Raw genomic sequence first — 22,788 nt, forward strand, 5'->3', positions numbered from 1 at the left:
AATTTAGAAAAAGTCATCTATTTGTATTAATGTTAAAACACAGTACACACCTACAGTATAGTTATAGTACAGATCTTTGCCACATTTCTTTAAAGCTGCATGAATGGATTTTCGGCCACTTGGGGGCAGTGGAGCAAGCTCAAAACATTAAATCAACTCCCTGCTATCCCTGCTTGATAAAAATGAATTTAGAACAAGCGGTAACCTCCAGTCTTAAACTATGAAGCCCATGCAGAAGTGTTATAAACTACAATTCATCAAGAATCCGCTTCAGGCTGGCTGCAGAAACACAGGAAACCACATAGACATGAATGGGAAAAGACGATATTGGCAGCATTAATAAACATGTTGAGAGCCTGGTTCAAATAACGGCTTGGCCCTACCTAGCTAATCTCTCTATCGGCACACACTGTACAGGGGTGTATTTTTTTCTAATGTGACGGTTCAGGAGATATTAGAATTCCAAGTTTTTTCCCAAATAAGGACATGACTGACTTAACTCCCGGCCGGGAACACATAGCTGTTGGCTAGGAGGCTTAAACTCCGCCTCTTAACGTCACACTATGCCTCGTTGAGTTCTGCATTTCCAATAGGGCTGCCTCCGTCGATTGGCTACAAAACAGCAATCAAGAACAGATGGGTGACGTCACGGCTACTACGTCCATATTTTATACCGTCTATGATTTAGAACAACATAATTTTGTATTTGAATAATGTTTCCTGCAGATTTGAAGCCCAGTATTAACTCCCAATTTGGTCTCCACCAACCTCTCAGGGGGAATATCTGGCTTATAGCAGCTAAAAGCTCATCTGTGTTCACCAGCTAGTTGCTAACTTTTTTTTGCGTAACATTTGTTGCTAGGCAGGCAGCTTTCATTTGATTATGCTGAGCTTTATCTGCTCTGGTTTGAAACAAGGTTGATGAGAGCAGACTTTAGTGGCCAAAACAATGAGCTAAAATGCTAAAAGTCCTCATTGAGCAATGGGTTTCTGTACAGCTTTCCCTTAGGATTGTAGATAAATGGAGAAAAAAAGCATGCACAGTTACTATTTTGTTTGCTGAAAACCTGGGAATCATTGTTCATACCCTTTTAGAATGGTATCATAAAAACATCCTATACATTTAGCTTAAGCATTACAGTTAGGGAATGTTCCTCTTCTTGGCATCCATTTGTTTTTACCTCTTTCTGACATTCATGCCTCATTTCCCTGGATGTATAGCTCATTGAAGTGAAGGTTAATACCGTTGTTATGTTTCATGGCATAAAACCTCCATAAACCCCCCACTGCTTGAATTATTTATGCAGTTTCGGAGTGTTTACGTTACATATAGAAGAAGGAATTTGGCAGAAAGCGTACACCAAGAAGAGCCGACAGAGGGAAGACATAAGGACTGGCTGACTGAGAAAGAAATAGACCGAGAGTGAAAAAGAGTGAGGGTTGTAAGCACCTTCGACATTTACATTTTCAGCTCGGCAGGAGTTTGTTCGTGACTGTTTATTTGGTCCGGGCAGCAATAATTTCAGCTGGCAGGCGACACGCCACTCCTGTTATTGATAAAAGATTACATCTCTACATTGTTTCTATTTCTGCCAATATATTGAAACAATCAATATTTACATGTCCCTCTTGCTTGGACTAGTGAGAACCACATGTTGTCTCATTGGCCTGCTTCCATTCAACCATCACTGAGAACACTGTGAGAAGACGGAGAGCGCCGGGAGAATGTGGGGCCATATAATAACTGCTGAAGGAATGCCAAATTCCTGGCTATTATAAGTGTTTACTGGCCAGGTCTCCATGAGCTGTTTCCTACATACTGGGACAGAGAGATTGTCTGTGTGAATGTGTGTGTAACTGTGCTCATGTTATGTGCATGTTGTAGGATGAGCGCATGAATTCAGTTAACCATGCACATATTCCCTGTAGTGTGTTGTGTTTGGATCAGCATCAGGTGATGAAGGGTTGACAAGCTCCATTCACTTTTCTGAAAATACAAGCGTGTGCAAGCGTGTGTGTGTGCGTGTGTGTGTGTGTGTGTGTGTGTGTGTGTGTGTGTGTGGAGGGAGAACAGCCAAGCCATCCCTGTTCTGTCTTACATCAGCCTCAGTTATAGTTGTAAGAAATGACCGTTGACAAAGAGGAACTCTATGGGCTTCAGTTCACTTCTACGTCTATCCGGTGAAGCTGCACACAGACACATACACAGACTTTTTCTGCTCTGCCGAGGTTTCTCACACTCTGTCATGCTCTTGAATTCCCCAATCAATGCTTTAGTAGGTTTCTGTTCAATGAAACACAGTCACACAGGAATGTCTCGTTTGCTTTTTTTTTTTTTTTTTCTCCATAGAGATCTCATGGATGTGGAATTTTCCCAGTAAATTCAGTGACTAAAGGCTATCTGCTTCAGCCAGGAATAGTCTTTTATAAAAGTGATCACAAAACTGGCGAATGCAGCTGTTGCGGTCTATTGTCCTAGGCTCTGCTTGGACTGTGTATTTGCACATTGCACATACACTCACGTCGTGCATGACTGCAACAGTGAGTCATCATAATTATGTGTTTGAGGGTTAGAGAGAACAGTTGTACATTTGAAAAATATGTTATTCACTTTCTTATTACCCGGCTTTCTTACAAACCACCTGACTGTGGTAAATACTTGATTCTGATTAGTCAAAAGCAATTAATAATGGTAATTAATTCCTAGTAGTGAGAATGACACCAGGGACTGAAGAGATAAGAAAGGGATAATATATGGTTAGTGGGTGGTTATGCAAATTGGAATCCAGACAGGGTGAGACAAGACCCCGACACAAAGCTAATGGCAGCCACACTCGGCAAACCCATTTAACATTGTTTACGCCAAACTCTGTGATCCAGCGTTTAACAATATTGAATAAATTGTGTTCCAATTTTGTTTTTTTGAGTGTTTTCTAACCTTTAGCTAGTAACCAGGTAGTCAGTCAGAAATTAAATTTATGTTTAAACAACTAGGAAAATACGCACTTTGGAACATCACCAGTCACTGGCTAATAAGCAGGATAATGTATAGTGAGCAGGTAGTGTTGCCAAAGAAAAGATCTCTAAGATAAAAAGACTGAAATTTGAAACTGTCAAAATTAAAATAACTTTTTTAGGCTTCACTGAATGAACAGTGTTGATTCTGGGATGGATTTTGCATCTCTGTTTTGATGTCCTTTTTGGGAAGTGTTTATTTTTGAATCTTGCTCTTCCTCTCTGACTCCTCCTTTTTCATATCACACTATCTCCTCCTCCTGTTTATTATGCGTTCCCTCTTCCTCCTATTCCTTTTTCTCCCTTGGGTGTCAAAGTCTTTCTTCCCCTTCTTCCTAACTTTCTGTCAAAGATCCCCTCATCTTCTTCCACTTCCACTTTTGAACCCTAATTCTCCTTTGTCATCTCACTCCTTTCCAATCACATGTTTCCTTTTTCAATAACTACATCTTTCTCCTCTTCTTCCTCCTGCTCCTATTTCTCTCCCTCTACCTCACTACCATCCTCCTCTTTTCCTCTCCATTCTTTACATCTGTGCAAGCCCCTCCCCCCCAAGGGACCAGGAAGGGACGAGGAAATAACACCCATCCTCTGCGAATGAGCCATGCCAAACACTCCCTGCCCTGGGTGAATGGGCCTTTCGCAAACATGGCCCAGTCTTGCATCGTAAACCCTTAGTTCTGACAGGAAGTGAGAGGGAGATACAGATGAAGCAATAGTTTGTTATAGCGACTGACCCACATATGTTTACTCCTAGCTTACCACTCCAACTTGGAAAGAGTTAAGCTATTGTTGCAGCGTTTTTATTGTAAATTTCTGTCCACAACAAGCGTGCAGTTTTGTATTTATGTTTTATATGCATGCAAAACTACCTCATTCATCTGTGAGTACGAATAAATGCAGTCAGGGGGATTTCAATCACCACTAACATTGTGTATTCTTGGAGCCTGCCCAGCAGAGAGCAGGGTGGGGAAGGGAGAGAGAGAGAGAGATAGACAGAGTACGTTGCGGTTCTGTAGGAAGGGAAATAATCCAGAGAGGCCAGCGTGGGAATGGGTCAGCATATCTGACAGCGTAAGCAGAGCCCCCACCCTCTCTTCTCCCTCTCCCTCTTCTTCCCTTTCTTCTCTCCCCTCCCCTCTCCAGCTTTTCTTTTCCATCTTCCTCTTTACTCTTCTCCCTCCCTTCCCTTCCCTTCCCTCTGTCCCTCTTCTCTTGAGGAGGGGTGAAGAAGTCTTTTCTCATGGGCTTCTCCCAAATTGTTTTCACTGACATTTCTGAGATATTTTGCTGTAAAGAAAATATTTGGACATATTTCTCCCTAATAGGCTCGCTGATGGCCATGTTTTGTGTGCTGGTGCTGTCCAGGCAGTGACTTTTTTAATGCAGCTGCTTAAATCAGCATTTTTGTACTATGCATCATAAGAAAAACATGAATAAATGAGGGAACTCGTGCACATGTTTAACTGGACTGTGAAGCTCATTTTTTTGCTGCATCATGCCTGCTACATGTGAACCAGATGTGCTTTACAGCTTTTTCATTCTAGCTGTCATTCAGTAGTTTTCTTACACTCTGCCACCCCCAAGAAAACTGCATCTGTTTCACACTATATATTCTCCACACACATACCTGAAGTCTGTAACAGTGGATACACATCATTCCGTACAGGAAAAGGTGTCATCTGTGATATAATCTGCAAAATACTCCTTTTCCATTATCGTGGACGCCCTTCCCTTCCTCATTTTTCATTCCAATACTCCCCTCTTTATCCCCACTCTCCATTTCACTTTTCTTTTTCAATCCCTTTTTTTCTTTCTCTCCCACCTCTCTCCATATTTCTGTGTCAGTATGCTGATAGAGTTTGGGGCCCAGGTAAGGAGAGGGATATTAACTTGGGCCTTTTGGTTGTGTACGCGTCTCTGGCCAAGGCTTTGATTGACAGGAATGCTAATTCAGCTTTTAGGAGTTTGTTCTTCTCTCCTACTGAGGAGTCTTTGACCCTGAGATTGTCGTCGTCACGGCCACCAAGGACTATTTGGTTCCCCTTTTAACTGTTGTCATTTTCTCTTTCTCATGACATTTGCTGCTGTTTATGGGCTGGCCTGGTCCTTTGGGAATTAAGGCAGTTGGTTCCCTCTTGTTTGTAGACAGGTTGTCTCAGAAACAACATTATTTTTTTTTTCATAAAAGTTAATAGTATTTTTACTGCAGAATAACTCATTTTGAGATGACAGTACTTTAATGGAATGAAAAAAAAACTTTAAGAAATTACTAAGAAACATTTGCACTGACACCTCCCTTTACAATTTTTAAAAAATTCTTAAGCAAAAGGCAAACCCTTTGTTTGGACCTTGTCTCGGACTCCTGCTACAGACTTAGTTTTACTTGAGTGTTCAGTAGCTCATCATAGCTAATGCTAGCTAATATGAGCTAACCCAAGATATAGTTTTTGCTGGGCTAGTCTGTAGCATATGGTGTCTTCTCTATTTTAAACTCCTTGATTTAAATAGAAGAAGCAACCTTGACATTTTTAGCTAGCAAATATTATTTTGATTGATAAAAGAACGGTTTCTGGTTAATTTATTAGCTAGATACCTATCATGAGTTATCAAAGTTAGTTGCACTTTCGAATGTTTCCAAACCACCAAATAAGAATTCAATAAAGTTTATTTTGCACTATGGCTTTGTATGTGGCATTATGCATAGCGACTAAAACTAAATATTATTTTATCCTTTAGCTAATGCTAGCCAGTATGCAGTGTTGCCAACACCTCAGTGAGGAAAGTAGCTATTGGCTGTCCTAACAGTCCCTAGAAGTCGCTAAATGGCATCATCATTTAATTTGCATATTCAGAATTGTAAAAGATGCTGTCAGAGAGATAAGTAACGTTGAGGGAGAAACAAAATTTTCAACCATAACATTTTCAAGATATTTATTGTATAAAATCTACGTTAGCTATCTAAATTGACCAAAAAGAGACAGTAGGCGGGATCTGCCAGCGGTGTCTTCGTACATGTGTGATACATTTCCAGTCTGGATGCTGAGGGATGAACGCCACCTGCTCTGAATGCAGCTAGGAGGGACTCACAGCAGCATCCACTGCTCGTTGAGTAGAGTAAGAATGATTCATGCTTTCACTTCAGCCTCCAAAAGTCTCCATTAACACCAGAAAAAGTCGCTAGATTTTTCGCTAGTCACTTTTTTGAAAAAGAGTCGCTATAGGGGTCTGAGAACTCGCCAAATATGGAGACAAAAGTTGGCAACACTGCCAGTATGAGCTAATGTAAGATACATTTTTTGCTGAGGGAGTTGGTAGCCTAACGAGTATTCTCAATGTTGGCGTTTAATTGCTACAATTAAGGGTTTACCATAGTTATTTTTACTCATGCTTACACTGGCTTGTGTGGAATGGTTACAATGGAGTGTTTGAATGCTAAAATCAGTCTACTTAATCGACAAAGTTACAATTATGATGTTGAATTCAGGCTTTTTTTCTTAAGTCGAAGTTTGTCTGGGAACGGTAGCTCGTTGTGGCCAATGCTAGCTAATTTTAGCTCACCTAAGATATATTTTATTGCTGAGTCAGTTTGCTAACTTTATAACTTTTCCATACATGAGGTTCTTATAAAACATTTCAGCACAAACTGTACGTCTGCACACCTTCTTCTCTATAAGACTTGCAGGGATGTTTTGCTACAGCATAGGTTTTTGGAATGAACAGCTATTCATTGTGGCTAATGCTGGGGATGTTAGCCAACCTCAGATAGATTTTATTGCTGAGTCAGTTTGCTAACTTCATGACTCCTCTAATTGGGGTTGGTATGCTGCATTTTAGCGTTAACCACTGTCATTTTAACTTGTGGCTTCAGCGGCTTGTGTTTGGAAATGTTCACACTGGCTGACTTTTAAGCTATAAAGACTCTCATTAATCTGAATTGGACACATTTTCTACCTTTTGAGCGACTGAATTGTCTCTACTAAGCATACAAGCACACACATGTAAAGCATTGGCTTACATCCACTAATGTCAGTGTCCCAGAAGTCCAGCCTGGGCGTTAACAGATTCATCTGTTCTGTTATGACAACAATCCTCATCTGAGAGAGAGAAGAGGGAGGTGTAGGGAACCACAGAGGGGAAGGAAAGGAAGAAGGAAACTGTTGTTCACAAGCTGTAAAAGCTAACACAAACCAAAGCAGCTTTAGTTCAGTTCATCACACATGTTGCAATTAACATGCAATAGCATGCTTCGCTGGTTGACCTCAAAGGCTGTGCTGTGATGTTAGGTAGCTGGGCATGCGATTAGCGGTGGGAGTTTAAAGGTCAGCCGGGGCAACACAGATCAAGCATGGAGCTGAGTTTATAGATCTCAGGTGGCCAGAAACTGATTAGGCAAAATGATCACTGGTAGTATTGAACCGTTATGGTGCCTTGTATCTGGTGCTTCAGCTCACAATACAGTATCACACATACTTTTTGGGTGTAACCTCTTTTCCTTAACATGTCTTCTTCTATTTCAACTTTATTTCCTGGGCTTCCCAGACTGCCTTTTGGACCGGCCCCAGTGAAAAGCCTGAACATGTTACTTTCAGTCAAATTTAAGCACTTAAATATACAGTAGTTCACCAGCCAATGTGAACAATGGAGTTGTTGAGCCGCACCCTCCAGATAGACCACTGCATTTAATAAAGACATTCATAATCCACAGCACGTCTGCTTCGGATTTTGCTCTTTAAGAGTATGGGCGGTTTGTAGATCTTGGCGTTGTTTGGGGTTTTTCTTTACAATTGATTTATCCCCACTAAGAACAGACAATAAAAAAAAGACTAGAGGGAGAATATGAAGAAGTAGAAGGACTTCTAAAATTCATAGTGTCTAATGCTGAGAACTGGTTCCTACTCGACATTACCTCATTGACTGTATGCTTTACAAGTTATTCATGGTAGTAATAATAGCACACCATAATAAATTCAACAATTTCACACAGTTTGAATGGAAAATTTTTTGCTCCCTGTATTTGGGCTGTTGAATGACTCACTTATTTAACTGCTATTAATCCCTACATTTAAATAGTAAATCGGGACTTATTGCAATTTAATACCATGTTTCAAGTTCCCTTATTTTGCAGTGAAGACTAGTTTGCATTTCAAGACAGTTTTTAAGTCCATATTAATTTAAAGCAAAAATTTCCAGTTTCTTGATTTGGGAATCAAATAAATGCAATAACAATAATAATACATTTTATTTATATAGCACTTTTCAGAAACTCAAACACACTGTACAACTGTTACAACCAATACAAGCAAGGATCAAGGAACACAGATCAAACAAAACAACAGTACAATCACAAATTAGAAGCTAATTCAAAAAGGTGAGTTTTTAAAAGAGATTTGAAAGCTGAAGGGTCAGAGCAGTTTTGGATATGAGTGGGGAGTGAGCTCCAGAGGGTGGGGGCGGCTACGGAGAAGGCTCTGTCCCCCCAGGTTCGGTGCTAGGTTCTGTGAGGTTGAGACAGGAGGTTGGCATGTGAGGAACGCAGGTTACGGTAAGGAGTGTGATGGTGGAGGAGGTGTAAATGAAATGTACTCAATGATCATGCCTTTAAGGTGTGTTATTCAAATAAATACTTGACTTAGAAACAGGAGACAGTTTCTAAGTTTTTCATCCACACGTCTGTGGTGGTTCACAAACACACACTGAAAAACAGCTCTGCCAGATTTTGAGGCTCTTAGGTGCTCGTGCAAATTCCACTATTTCTAAACCGTATTTTAATTCTGTTTGACATTAAGTGCATATTATTTTAGTCTTGTCAACCGAAGTGTAACGTGCCATTTATGGTATTGTTCTTTTCCATTACAGCAGGAAGCTGGGAGATGCTGCACATCTTCACTACAGAGTGACAACGTTGACAACATAGATGTTTAGCTTAGCGCAGCATAAATATAACAGCAGGGAAATAGCTGGCCAGTGTCAAAATGTAGAAATTTGAATAGAATGATCAGAAGGTTCAATTCAAATATGACTTTGGGCAGAGCCATGGCTCACATTCAAGACCATCCACAATCTCGCCCCCCCATATCTGTCCGACCTCCTCCATGTTCCCGCTCCCTCCCGCTCCCTCAGATCCTCTTCCTCCATACACCTGTCTGTCCCCTCCGCCCGTCTCACCATGAAGGGGAGCCGAGCATTCAGCCTCTCTGCTCCCCGTCTCTGGAACCCATTACCACCTCAACTCAGAAACATCGATTCATTCCTTCATTTCAAATCCCAACTCAAAACACATCTGTTTAAAACTGCCTACTCCGTCTGACGCCAATTGCACTGTCATTTTCTATTGTTTCTATTTTCTTTCTTTTCCTTTAATGTGTAAATTTGTGTGCCGAGAAAGGCGCCTTTAAATAAAATGTATTAATATTATCATTACTAGTCTCCCCTGTTTTAAATACTTCTGCTAAATCAAGCTAACCCTCTTTTGGGTTGTACTAAGCATACAGATATACTTCCCAATACCCAAACTCCATGCATAAAGTGAATAAGTGCATTTTCTAAAAGTTTCAAACAAGTTATTTTAACTGGAAACTGATGAAGTTTCCAGTTCCAGCGTTGAAGTGGATGATTTAGCAAGCTTTTGTGTCAAACTTTTATTAAAACAAGAAGCAGTATCTTTTTAAACAAAGCCCTCCACCTGTCAACACAACATTTTGCTAAGTAGTTTTGACACAAGATATTTTTTAACTTGAATTTGTTAACTCAAGAAAGATGTGATTTCTGTATTTAATGTAGCAATAAATTCCTTGTAGAAATATAAACTTGTGAAGCTTGTGGCTGTCGCTCCATTCCAACACTGACCAGACCAATACAAGCACCATTTCTCTGGCTCGCTCTTATCCTCAGCCAAGCAATGTCTGCAGACTGAGTTTTTATCAGCTCATGAAAACTGCAGCCACGATAAGAAGTATTGGTTGTTGCACAGCTGACAGGTCAGCTTGATGGAAGAGAGGGAAAAAAGAAAAACTGCAGACAAATCCTTAAGATTTGGTCGCAGTGATGATTACAGTGCAGTTTAAAGAATCATTCACTTTGAAGTTTCTGACCATTGGACCAAATTGAGGAAGTGGAAGATAGAAAAGAGTGTTCAAAAAGTAAAGGAAAAAAGAAAAATGTCTTTCTTTGTGCCCTCATTCTTGATCGTGTCTTCGTCTCCTTCAGGTTGTCAAGGAATGATGATGACGATGAGGAGGCGGCCCGCGAAAGGAGGCGCAGGGCACGCCAGGAGAGGCTGATGAGCAGGGAAAGTGAGGAACACTGTGGACAGCCAGATAGTCTGGTCATGACCAACAGCCACAGGTAACACACATAAATGAGCGTGGGTCCTGTATAATCAGATTAAATCAGCTTGTTTTTTTAGCCCAGCTACAGAGGTGGAGCAACAGGAAAGAGGAGGTAAGGAGCTGTTATCACCAAAAGTTACTTCAAAACTTTTACTGCAAGAAGCAAACGGCACATGCTCAGTTTCTAATAAATGGGTGTACAATAACAGATTCAGAATTAAGAGTACTGTTTAAAACTTTATGTATTTAATGTTTGATTGAAGTAGCCAAAAACAACCTTGAAATTTAAGCTAGCAGTCACTTCTCTGGTTAGCTATGACTGTTTCTGGCTAACTTGTTAGCTTGCAGCTGGCTAGTTATCATTATCTATCAAAGTACGTAGATTGTATTTTGAAATGTGTGTAATACTCAAAATAAGACTTTAAAGTCAGTTTTGTATGTTATAGCTTTATACATGGCATTATGACTAAAGACTAAATCAGACTGCTATTTTATGCTGCAACAGAAATTGCCAACATTGGTTAGCCTATTTGTTTGTCATATGTAACATCTAAGAGAACACATAGCATAGGGTTCTGGGAATTGTTTTTTTTTCAGAGCTTGGGGCATGATAGATGCTAACATTAACAGCATCAAGGTTCCAGTATCAATACAGTTGTGGCACTTTGGTTGTACTGGTCATTAACTTGCAGAATTGTTTAAGCCATGTATCACCTCAACTTGTGAATAAATCTCAATCTTAACAGCTATGTCTAGTGATGGTGGCCAAGCAAATACAACACTGTGATACTAATGGTTGATGAGTGACGACATTTTGTGAGCTGGAATCAAGCCATCATTTCTTATTTTTGCATCATGTAGTATATTTTGGTCAACCAATTTAAGAAATGAACCCCATTGTTCTACCCAGTCTCATACTTGTCCATCACAAAGACAGCCATAGTGACAAAGGGGCTCAATATCCATTTTTCACCCTGTTTTAGGCTGTGAGATCAATGGCCTGGGCCACAGTAGAAGTGGTGGGTTGCTCTGACATCTATCAGGACAGACTCTGCTTTGTGGTCGGGGAATGTTTCCCCTCTATGAGCTCAGGGATACATCCTGGGTAAGTCAAACAACAAGGGGATTGTGCAGGAGGATGCTGAGGCAGGACCTAGTGTTGACCAGCCATTGTTGATTGTGTCGATGTGCAACGATAATGTTTGCCAGACTTCTAGGTCAGGATCTTATGAGTCATGGTATCTGGAGTTAGACAAAAGTACAGTTGGTGTTTGATGGATAGAAAGAGACGCATGAGCCGTTCAGTCAGTCAGTCAGTTGGACAGCTTGTCCACCTCTTTGGTTAAGATTTATTGTAACAACAATTATTGAATGGATCATCATGACATTCTATTCTGACATTCACGTTCCCCTGAGGATGAATCGTACAAAGGTCGATAATCCCCTGTCTTTTACCATGGCTCAGCCATGAGGTTCATATTTGTGGTTTGTGCTGAAATGTCTCAACAACTGTTGGATTGACTGTCATGAAATTTGGCAAAGATAAGAGCTATTGAATCGAGGAAACAAAATTTCCTTCAGGCTCTGAATCCAAGAGAAATTTGACTGACTTGGTGTTTATTTGAAGCTCTGACCATTAGTTTATTTTAAAGGATATCTGTGGTGTAGACCTGTCAATAACGCTAATAGACTGCCATCTCCTCGTACTGGCTAAAGAGCTGACAATGATATGGCAGCCTCTCTATGTAAACTTAGATTTCCTTTCATGGGATTCAATTTGGTTTGCTTTGCTGCTCAGAGAGCCCTGTGCAAGTTCAAGCAAGGTTTTTTGATTCCTTTTCAACTGCCTGACTGGAACTCCTGCAGGGCTCTCTGAGAAACTTAACTTGGCATATGTTTTCGCTAAGTTGTGGGAATTCTGTCGTTCCTGTCATATTTTATTGTGTTCTTTGTTAGAGATCTTATCCAAGTGAGTCAGTTTGGCAATATTATCTCTATTCTTATTTCCTTGTCTGCATACTCCTCAGCACTGACCGTATATAAAGATGGACAACGCAGCTCCACCCACTCCCATTGTACATAAGTGAAGCCAGTACCCAACGCCTTCAGCTCTGACATCTTTTGCTGGTTAGATTATTTGGAGCACATTCATCCTTACAACTTCTTTTTTTTATGACTTCAGTTTTACTGGATTTTAAATTTTCAACAGCACATATCCACAACATACAGGACCAAATAGTGCCAGTCCGAAGAGTGAAAAAAAATAAAATAACAATAAAATGTGTGAGTTTGACCGGCATGAAAAATAGTAAAAAAAACAAACAGACAAATAGACAAAACAACAAACAGAGAAGAAAAATACTGTATCGGACAATAAAAAAAAAAAAAGCACAAATAATGAGAATAACAAAATACCAGTATTAACAAGACATTTTGGGCGAGTTAACAAGATGTCCATCGTACCACTGTCATATGCCCTCTACCCATACTTCACATATAGATATTTAATCAATGTCCATCCAACATTGTCCACACTGCTTCCTTTCACCGCGCCATCGCCACACCTCCTGCATTCAGTTCAGAGCCCCAACAACCACACCGCAAAGAAAATGTCTCTATATGTTTAAAAATACAAACAACTTATTGTACAATGTATACATTATATAGTCTGGCATCCAACAAAAACAGTCAGCTAGTGCCCAGAAGGTTCCCCTGTGATGAGTGAAACTGCAGAAACTTTCCCCATTTATCATTATATTTTCCTACCTCATTTATAAGGCTGTAGGATATTCTCTCCAAAGCTGCCACCGTACCCAGTTCTGAGATCCATTCCCGAAATGATCCACCTTCTACCAATTTCCGTTTTCTCATTATCATCTGTTTACCAATCATGATACTCGTTTGATCCTAACAACTTCTTAATAACATCTTAATAACAGCAAAGCAGCTTCTTGAGTTGGACTTAAAGGTGATAAGACGATATTACATTGTGAAAGACAAGAACGTGTCCATGATTCGCCAATTCAGAGAGATTGTTGTATCGGCACATTCTATCATTTGCAGTTCTACACTCATACACAGATGCACAACCCTTTACTCATGCATCAGCCCTCAAATCATGAGATTACCATGTGAATGATGACTGTTGTTTGATGTCTATTTGCATGTGGCAGAAGCTGGCAAAATATTGTTGTTGGGTTTTTTTCTGGGGACTATTTAAAAAAAAAAGTGAATAAGTTTGTTGTACTGGTCAAAAACTTACAAAATAGGGAGCTGACAAGTCATCCATGTTTTACAAGCCAACAGTCCACACATGCAGACCTGACCAATGCTTGAAATGCCTCTCTGATTACTATTGCCACTACAAAACTATGAAGCTGGTAGTTGTTAGAAGTCTGTTTCAAGGGCGTTCCAATGATAATAGGAGAAAATATTGTGTGTACAGTGTCCCTGCCCACATTTTCTTGGCTGGTAACTGTTGCCTGAACTCAAGGCTTCATGACAAGAAACTACACAACTGAAGGCTTGTCTCCTTTCTCTCCCTCTCTCTCTCTCTCTAGTGTGACAGAAACTGTGAGCAGCTCTTACGGAGGAGGCAGCGGTGGCGGAGATGACGAGGACCAGGCCCTGCAGGAGCGCATGGCCAAACGTGAGGAGAGACGGCAGAGACGCATGATGGAGGCGATGGAGAGGCAGAAGCAGCTGGACGCAGAGAGCAACAACAGCGTCTCCATGGAGAAGAACGACGCAGAGGAGGAGAGGCCTTCTTCCTGGCGCCGGGGTCGCTACCGTGACCATGAGGATGAGGAGGAGGAGGAGAAGACGGAGAGGTACAGCTCGAGGAGAGAGAAAGAGAGAGAGGAGCCGAGGATGGAAGACGAGGCTGCTCCTGAAGTTGAGGAGCAAGTAGACGAGGGGGTAGAGGAAGAGGAGGAGCAGCAAGAGGAGGTGGAGGAGGAGAAACCAAGGTCTTACATGAGAGATAAGGTGAGTCAGTTAGTTTTTGCTTATTATTTAGACACCTTTGATTTGTTTTAGCCGATGATTCCAGAAGGTCGATGCTTTTCTCTGTAGGAACCAACTGAAGGACCTAAAAATGAAACCAAGGTATGGTTATTGATTTATTGACTTTAAGCACATCCTCCGGTCACTCACTGATCTGTCCTTCAAAGACCTGCTATAAACCTTTTTCATAGGACCTCGCTGAAGATGAAACACAGTCAGTAGTCAGTGAGATCTCAAACCAGGCCAAGTGCACTAACTCAGAGGCCGAGGAGGATGCAGAAGCATCAGAGGAGGCTGGAGAGGTACCTGAGGATGATTATGTAGATTACTCTTCAGAGAACAAATCTGTGGCACTCAGAAATGAGAGTGAAGAGGACAATGAGGTATCAGAGATACTGCACTCAGAGGATAATGAGGTATCAAACATGTGGTAAGAATTTCAGTAGAGGTGTGATGCACAGCACGGAAATCTCTCTGGGTAACTTCAGTGTCTTAATACATCTTGAAGGAGATGTACACAGAAATACCACAAGCCCGAGCCACATAAAGTTCTCTTGGTAGAGCTACCTTGTTGACTTTTTGATCTATGTTGGAGCCAGACGCTGAAATTACCCAGACACCTCTTGTTGTCACAGTGTGGCTTGCACCATTTGCAAACTGGTGGTAACTGAGTCTGAGTCTGAGTCTGAGTTGTGTGGTTGCAGCCTTGCTGTCAGATAGTTAATAAGGTTCATGCTATGCCTCACAGAGTGGTCACACTGTTTGTTTCTGCATGCCTTCCACCTCGGCTACGAGAGCAGCAACGCTTATGACACTGACTCCACTCCAATAGCTCACCGCAGCTGAGAAATTAAACTTAGATTTAGGTAATATGTGTTTTAGAAGCAAGGGGAAATTTTAAAGGAGATCATTGAGGATGGTTTTTACACTGACCCACAACTTTAAGGGGAAGCTTATTTACCCCCCAAAACAAAACAACTCTACATTTGAAAAATGCCAAAATGTTGTGAGTGTTCTGATGAATTACAAATCCCAAATGTCCACAATATATTACATTAGCATCAGATATGATTTTTTTAGCATTCAAGCAAGACTAGAATACCTACCGGTTTAGAAAAATCAATCAAATTCAATGTCCTGATGAGCGACAAATTATATGTTTTTAGAGTTTTTCAACCAAGGCAATGAGATCGATTTTCAAACCAGACTAGGATTTTGGTGCTTGTTTTAAACCTTGTATATAACTTCTTAAGCAAAATGTTTTTCTCTAATTCCATAAAAAACACAATATAGTCAATTCCTTTTTAACTGTAAACTTCAAACTTAAAAAAAAATGACTGGATGTTTTTAAGCATTGCAACAAGTCCATAAAATATTTATTTCTTCAAGTTTATTTTAAACTTGGATTTAGGGGCTTATATTTGAATCACTAAACTTTGAAACTGATTTGTTTTCTAACTTTATAAAGAGCCAAAAGGTTGTCAAATTCCTTACGAACTATAAACTTGACTACAAAGGTTTTATTTGCACCGGTTTGTTTGTTTTTAAAGGAATTTGTTACATTCATTTTTATTAGTTGTTTATCATAAGGAATTAAGGCTCTCACTTGAACCATCTCTTTAGTATTGGCAGAAGTATATGCTTTACCCCTTGTCCTCTTGCATTTAATTATCTTTATTTAACAATGAGCATATAACAGAAACAATACAATGCATGACAAGCAAATAAAAGATATAACCCTAAAAGAATGATGATCAATTAAAAACAGACATCAATTAAAAGTAATATTACAACCATTGAAAAATAATGTTACTCAAAGTCAGTTAAAACAGGTACAATCAGAGGTTAAAATGTTAAAACTAATGATTTACAATGATTAAAAGAAGTGAGTTCCATGCAGATCAGAGGATGTGAAAAAATATCGATACAGCTATATATCTCGATACTTTGACCTCCGATATAATATTGATATTTCAACTCTTAATATCGATTTTTTTGTAAAAATAAAAATTCTTATTTTAGCCGATTTGGAACTTAAATCCGACTGCAGTATTTCTAAAACAATAAAGTGGAAAAGTTGTTTTCAATCAAATAGTTTTGACTTAATTTTTCCTTTCAATTTTGAGTAATGTCATGTGATTTACAGATACACCATCTCTATTTTTTTCTTAGTTTACTGTGTAGAATATCGCAATATATCACAATATTGTGATATCGTGATACTATCGTATCATGACCCAAGTATCATGATGCGTATCGTATCGTGAGGTACCAATACTCACCCCTAATGCAGATGGTGCAAAAATGCAAAAAGCAGATCTACAAGCTCAGAATTAACTCTGGGAAAAAAAGCATTACTGTTGCACCTCTGTTGGACCTCTTTCAATAAGAGCTCTTCCAGCTTTCATAACTTGTGTTAGTAAAAGCCCTTCAGACCTTTTTTTTAAAGGCACATAGTACATAGATGGTTCAGATAAAGAAGTTTATATTCCTCTGCTTCAAATGTGATCATATTCTTTTGTTTTTGACAATGTGCCTGTTCAATCTAAGGCTGTTTCAATGATATAATTACACAGTAATTATCATGATTAGTGCTGAAAAGATCCCAACAGTAAGACAGCAGCCCTTTATATTGCAGGTTGCAACTGTATGCTACAGGTGAATAAAAAGAAGTACTTTAAAAGTGTGACTGTCAGTGTATGTATTGGGCTTTGATGCACAATAAATATAATTGAACTTGAACCGTGTTTTTAATGATGGTAACAGTCAGAGTCACACCCACGGTGATCACATGTTAGATAATCCCGTCTCAGTAGTAATCCTGGAGTGGACGCTGTGTTATAGGATGTTCTGTGTCATTTTGTGTGGGGTGTCCTCTCCTGCTCCTTGTTATTTGACATCCTGTGTTGTCACCACGTAGGCTCTGCCCTCCCTGCATACCTGACCAATGGCATGTTTGTTCTCTGTCCTCGTGGTTGTTTCTGTGCAGGTCGAGGAGAGAGGCAGGGCCAGGGACGAGCAGAGGAAGCAGAACGGAGGGCTGCACGAGGAGGCAACTCCCAATCAGCACAGGAAACCTGAGAGGACCTTCAGGTACATCATGTGACATCATAGTTTCCATGAGGCTAGATTGTGGATAGCCTAGCCTCGTTAATTATAGAGTACAGCAATGTTTTCAACCAATTCAGGCAGAAGTTTATGAATATAAAGGCAAGGCAAGGCAAGGCAAGTTTATTTATAAAGCACCATTCATACAAAGAGCAATTCAAAGTGCTTTACAGAGTTAAAAACAAAAACCAGAACAGTAACAATCAACAAAAACATACAGCAAACACTTCAAACATTAAAATTTTATATGCAGCCAGTTATGTTTGATCTACTTACTCTCTCTCTCTCTCTCTCTCTCTCTCTCTCTCTCTCTCTCTCTCTCTCTCTCTCTCTCTCTCTCTCTCTATCTCTCTCTCAATTCAATTCAATTCAAAGGGCTTTATTAGCATGGAAAACATACGTAATCATCGCTAAAGCTTAAAAAGAAACAAAACACAAAATTACAAACAATTACAGAATAATAAGATTCAATGTTGAACTAACAGAGCTGTATAGAAGAAAGAAAATATATGAATAATAAAGATAATAATGATAATAAAAATAACAATAATAATACTAACAACAAAAAAAATAATAATTACAACAGTAATACTAATAGCAACAACAATAATAATAATAATATTTTCATTTATCTTTTACAGATGACTATAGATTATTTACAGAAATGTAAAAATTAAAATATAAAGATTTAAAGAGGAAAGATGTACAGGTCTGTGATGTGTGTGTGTACAGGTCTGTGATGTGTGTATGTACAGGTCTGTGATGTGTGTGTGTACAGGTCTGTGATGTGTGTATGTACAGGTCTGTGGTGTGTGTGTACAGGTCTGTGATGTGTGTGTGTACAGGTCTGTGATGTGTATATGTACAGGTCTGTGATGTGTGTGTACAGGTCTGTGATGTGTGTATGTACAGGTCTGTGATGTGTGTGTGTACAGGTCTGTGATGTGTATGTGTACAGGTCTGTGATGTGTGTGTACAGGTCTGTGATGTGTGTGTGTACAGGTCTGTGATGTGTATGTGTACAGGTCTGTGATGTGTATGTGTACAGGTCTGTGATGTGTGTGTGTACAGGTCTGTGATGTGTATGTGTACAGGTCTGTGATGTGTGTGTACAGGTCTGTGATGTGTGTGTGTACAGGTCTGTGATGTGTGTGTGTACAGGTCTGTGATGTGTGTATGTACAGGTCTGTGATGTGTGTGTACAGGTCTGTGATGTGTGTGTACAGGTCTGTGATGTGTGTGTGTACAGGTCTGTGATGTGTGTGTGTACAGGTCTGTGATGTGTGTATGTACAGCTCTGTGGTGTGTGTATGTACAGGTCTGTGGTGTCAGGTCTCTCTCTCTCTCTCTCTCTCTCTCTCTCTCTCTCTCTCTCTCTCTCTCTCTCTCTCTCTCTCTCTCTCTCTCTCTGTACTGATGTAACTTAACGTACATAGTAAATAGTGTTGGGTTTTATTATTTATTTAAATTAGGAGGGATTATTATAAATAATCACCCCCCCTTCACTGCTCTGAAGTCTGTAACTTGAAGAGTCATACTGTCCTGCCGGACACAGCATCATAACTGATCTTGTCTTAACCAAAATGAACCCTTTAATTTTTAATAAAGACTCACACACTGAATATTTTCTGTGTCTAGTCGCATCCCGAAGCTGGCTCAGACCTCTTGACACCCCCGCAGGGTGCCCGTATGCCCAACATTTAATTGTAGATCCAAAATCAGGTTAATTCCATAACGCCATACCTTGTCAGAAAATACCCAATTTAAAATATGACATTAAACAAACATAAGCATGAAAACATAAAATATAGTCAAAATAAATTATTGTTGTTTCATCTTTTTAAAATAATTTCTACTTTTATTAAAGATGCACCCGTATGCTTTTATGTTTTGTAATAATTCCCACATATTTCCCCACCCTGCTGATAAATAAATGTGTCTTCAACACTTGTGCTGCAGTAACTTAATATTCTTGTAAAGAGTCAGCTGAGAAGATCAAGCTTCCAAAAACCTATTTCTTTTACAATCAAGACATCCAGGAGGAGACAGATTTCTATTATTTGATATTAAAAATGTTTATGGCATACTAAATAATTAATAAAAAGAGAGGTTGCAGTCTGATATTTAAAGTTTGTCGCTCAGGATAACTCTTAAGTAAAGGCATTGCAGCATCTGTTAAATAAGTGAAGAGCAAACAATCTGTTTCTTCACTGCAGTCAATCGTATCAGAGCTGTAGTGTGTTTTGCTCATGGGTCACCTGCAGTTAATCCCCACAGAGTGAAACTTGAGATGAGCCGTAACACTATCTCTGCAAAGGTGACTGTTGACATTCAAATGTGTTTTTGCCTCTCTGTGTGTTTGCTTGTCCATGAAGAAGACAAATGCTTCAAGCGTGTGTTTAAATATTTAGTTTGCATCAAATGTCAAGTGTTGACCTGTATGTCAACCGCTCTGAATCCTTACAGATTTAGTTTCCGTTCTGACCGGCATAGCATTGTGTGCTCTGACCCTGTGTTTTGTGTGTCTGTCCCAGCCGCGGAAGTGTACGCTCCCCTGAGGTGTCTACAAGTGATGACCAGGACGACGCTGCTCGCCTGGAGGCAGAGCTCAAGCTGGAGGAGCTGAAACGCCGCCGTGATGACGCAGAGAGCGAGGAGTTTGAAAGGATGAGGCAGAAGCAGCAGGAGGCTGAGGTTGAGCTGGAGGAGCTGAAGAGGAAGAGGGAGGAGAGGAAGAAGGTGCTGGACGAAGAGGAGAGACAGAGGAAGCAAGAGGAGGAAGAGAGAAAAGCCAGAGAGGAGGTGAGTAGTCTTGCCACTTGATGGATGCTGTCTGCCGCCTTTTGTGTCTTTGTTTTTTTTTAACATTTATACTTAAGCATTCATTTCAATTCCAAAGCATACTCAATTTTTTACACTTTTGAGTGTGAGAAAAGGGGTAGGACACTGCAAAACAGCTCTTAAAATATATCTATTAATTTATATTTGTGGAAGAAAATCTGAGTGTGGGGCAGCGATTGACTGACATCAGACAGCAGGCATTTCTCGAAGACAGGCAGTCAACTTTTATTTGTTGCTACTTTCAGGAGCATCGTTTTTTTCCTTTAAACACAACCTTACTCAGAGCTGTTATGCCCCATTAGCATTTTAATACTTGATTGTGCTGTTTAGCATGTATGTAATATGAAACTGTAAGCTGACTGGCTCAGCTAACTAGCTGCCACCACAAGACTCTCGTTAGCTTGGTTGCTCATCAAAACTAATCAAAACTAGAATTACTTTTCATTCCATTACAACACCCGCTGAGTCATTTTTAATCATCTCACGCTCAAGATGTGTTTAACATCATACAACAAAAAGGAGGTTATTACTGTAATTGCCTTTTGCCAATCAAGTTGATGAAAATACACTCACCTTCAGTTTAACACTGCATTTGTCATCCTGTGATTCAAATCATTACACAAAGTAATGAGACTACAAAGTATCTTCTCTGGAAACAAATACAATAACATGCAGAGAAGTGCTTAGAGTTGGGTTTCAAGCAAAATACAGAGCAGCTTTCCAAAGCAGTGAACGGAGAGCAGTTTACAGAGTGTTTTACCCCCAATTTATACAAGATGCGCTGCGTTGCGTTACATTTGCACAGCATGTTTGCTCCGTCCAACAGCGTGCGCCCTGCTACACAGGACGCGTGTTTGGAGCTTAGTGCAGCTCAGAGCAGCCAGGATCAGCTGGATCCAACATAGAGAGAACAACATACAAACAACAGGTTAGTTAGTTAGTTACTTGGATAGTATTCCATTTATTTTGTGCTTTAATCATCACTGAGTATGCTGCATAACTATAAAGTTTCGTTTTTTGCAGGTTTAGATGAGTTTAATAATAATAATTATGCTCTATATTGTTGAGCTGTTACCTTCTGACACAGTTATCATCTTAAAGTCCTGTCGACCTGGATCACTGATATGTGGCTGTTTGTATCTAACATCCATAATCGATGAGTATTTCTGATCTATACGATCTTAAAACGGTCAGAAGTCCGTATATGATGTTTTATCTTTCTATTGAGTAGATGTTGCATGTGATTCTCGTGACTGACTTCTTGTTCAGGTTGGTCTTTTCTGTGTAGATCGACGTGTAATGGGCACGAGCTCTGTCGAAAATAGACTTGAAGCGTATCTCTGGCGGGAAGTGGTGTACAAATTGGTGTACGAAGTGGCGTACGAAGTGGCGTACGAAGTGGCGTACGAACAAAGAGAAGTACGGACAAAGAGAATTACATACTAAGATGTTAAAAGAGACGTTCAAAAAGGCATGCGAAGTGGTGTGCGAAGTGGTGTGCAATGTGGTGTGCAATGTGGTGTACAAACAAAGTGGCGTACGAACAAAGTGGCGTACGAACAAAGTGGCGTACGAACAAAGTGGCGTACGAACAAAGATGTGTACGAACAAAGTGGCTTACAAACGAAGAGACGTACATACAAAGAGACGTGCGAAGCGGCGTCCGAAGTTGCGTGCGAAGTGGTGTACTCCCCGCAGTTGAAACACTTTTGCCACCATGTAGCTTGAAATCCTTCCTGCTCACCAGCACAGAAGTTTCTCCTTTTTCTCCTTCAGTCTATTGAGTCTCATTCTTCCTCGGTTTGAGTGCTTGGGTCGGAGCCTCTTAAAATGAACAAAATGATGTGGCAGACTTGGCTCCATCTGCAGAAAACTGAAGCCTTGTGTGCATGCTGGTTCTCCCAGCGGTTTCTCATTGAAGGGGCAGAGCTGACCAGCATCCATTGTGGCTAGAACAATTACTAGTGACATGTAACACATACGGTACAACCCCCTCTTAAAAAACACCAAGCCATCCCTTTAAGGTCCCTTTTCCTAACTTATGTATGTCATTCCTACTCCTTACACAGACCTCATCATTTTGTATCTCAAATGTGATAACCTCCTCCTTTCAATGCAGTCACATCTGTATTCAGCCACGCAATTCCATTCATTTTCCTTTCATCCCTCTGCTCTGAGGCCTCGAATTCTCACTATTACCCCGACAGGTCGTCTTTGTTGATCTTGGCTCAGAATGTGGCAGCCCGTCTCTCGCTATCTGCCCCTGTTCTTCTTCTCTTGTGTGATGTTAATGAGGCCTTTTGGTTGGTAATTAAAAGATGGCCCAGAGATACAGAAAGACTAATTAACCAAGACAAGGCTGCTGGAGAGGGCTGATATACTGCCAAGCGCCATTCCTCTTCTGAATACAGTACAAACGATTCATTTATTAATTGTTCAGAAAAACTGTTGATAGTCTGCATGTCTCAAGCTCTCCATAATGCCTTTT

General features: G+C 40.2%; 1 protein-coding gene across 10 annotated transcripts in view; it reads left to right on the forward strand.

Moving 5' to 3' along the window:
• Window positions 1-22,788, forward strand: part of cald1a (caldesmon 1a) — an 81,498-nt gene that overhangs the window by 38,900 nt on the left and 19,810 nt on the right. For 3 of the 10 annotated variants that reach the window (XR_004629341.1, XM_034673668.1, XM_034673669.1), the window contains exons 3-8: window positions 10,225-10,362; window positions 13,907-14,333; window positions 14,421-14,453; window positions 14,543-14,767; window positions 17,341-17,444; window positions 19,994-20,261. Coding sequence is in view for 6 of the 10 variants with exons in the window: in XM_034673668.1 (XP_034529559.1) it covers window positions 10,225-10,362; window positions 13,907-14,333; window positions 14,421-14,453; window positions 14,543-14,767; window positions 17,341-17,444; window positions 19,994-20,261 (1,195 nt within the window). In the remaining 4 variants the exon portion in view is untranslated. The remainder of the gene's footprint in view (window positions 1-10,224; window positions 10,363-13,906; window positions 14,334-14,420; window positions 14,454-14,542; window positions 14,768-17,340; window positions 17,445-19,993; window positions 20,262-22,788) is intronic. The other 7 variants (XR_004629343.1, XR_004629344.1, XM_034673673.1 and 4 more) reach the window with 4 other exon arrangements.

This window comes from Notolabrus celidotus, chromosome 21 (genome assembly GCF_009762535.1).
Source record: "Notolabrus celidotus isolate fNotCel1 chromosome 21, fNotCel1.pri, whole genome shotgun sequence".
Classification (NCBI taxonomy): Eukaryota; Metazoa; Chordata; class Actinopteri; order Labriformes; family Labridae; genus Notolabrus; species Notolabrus celidotus.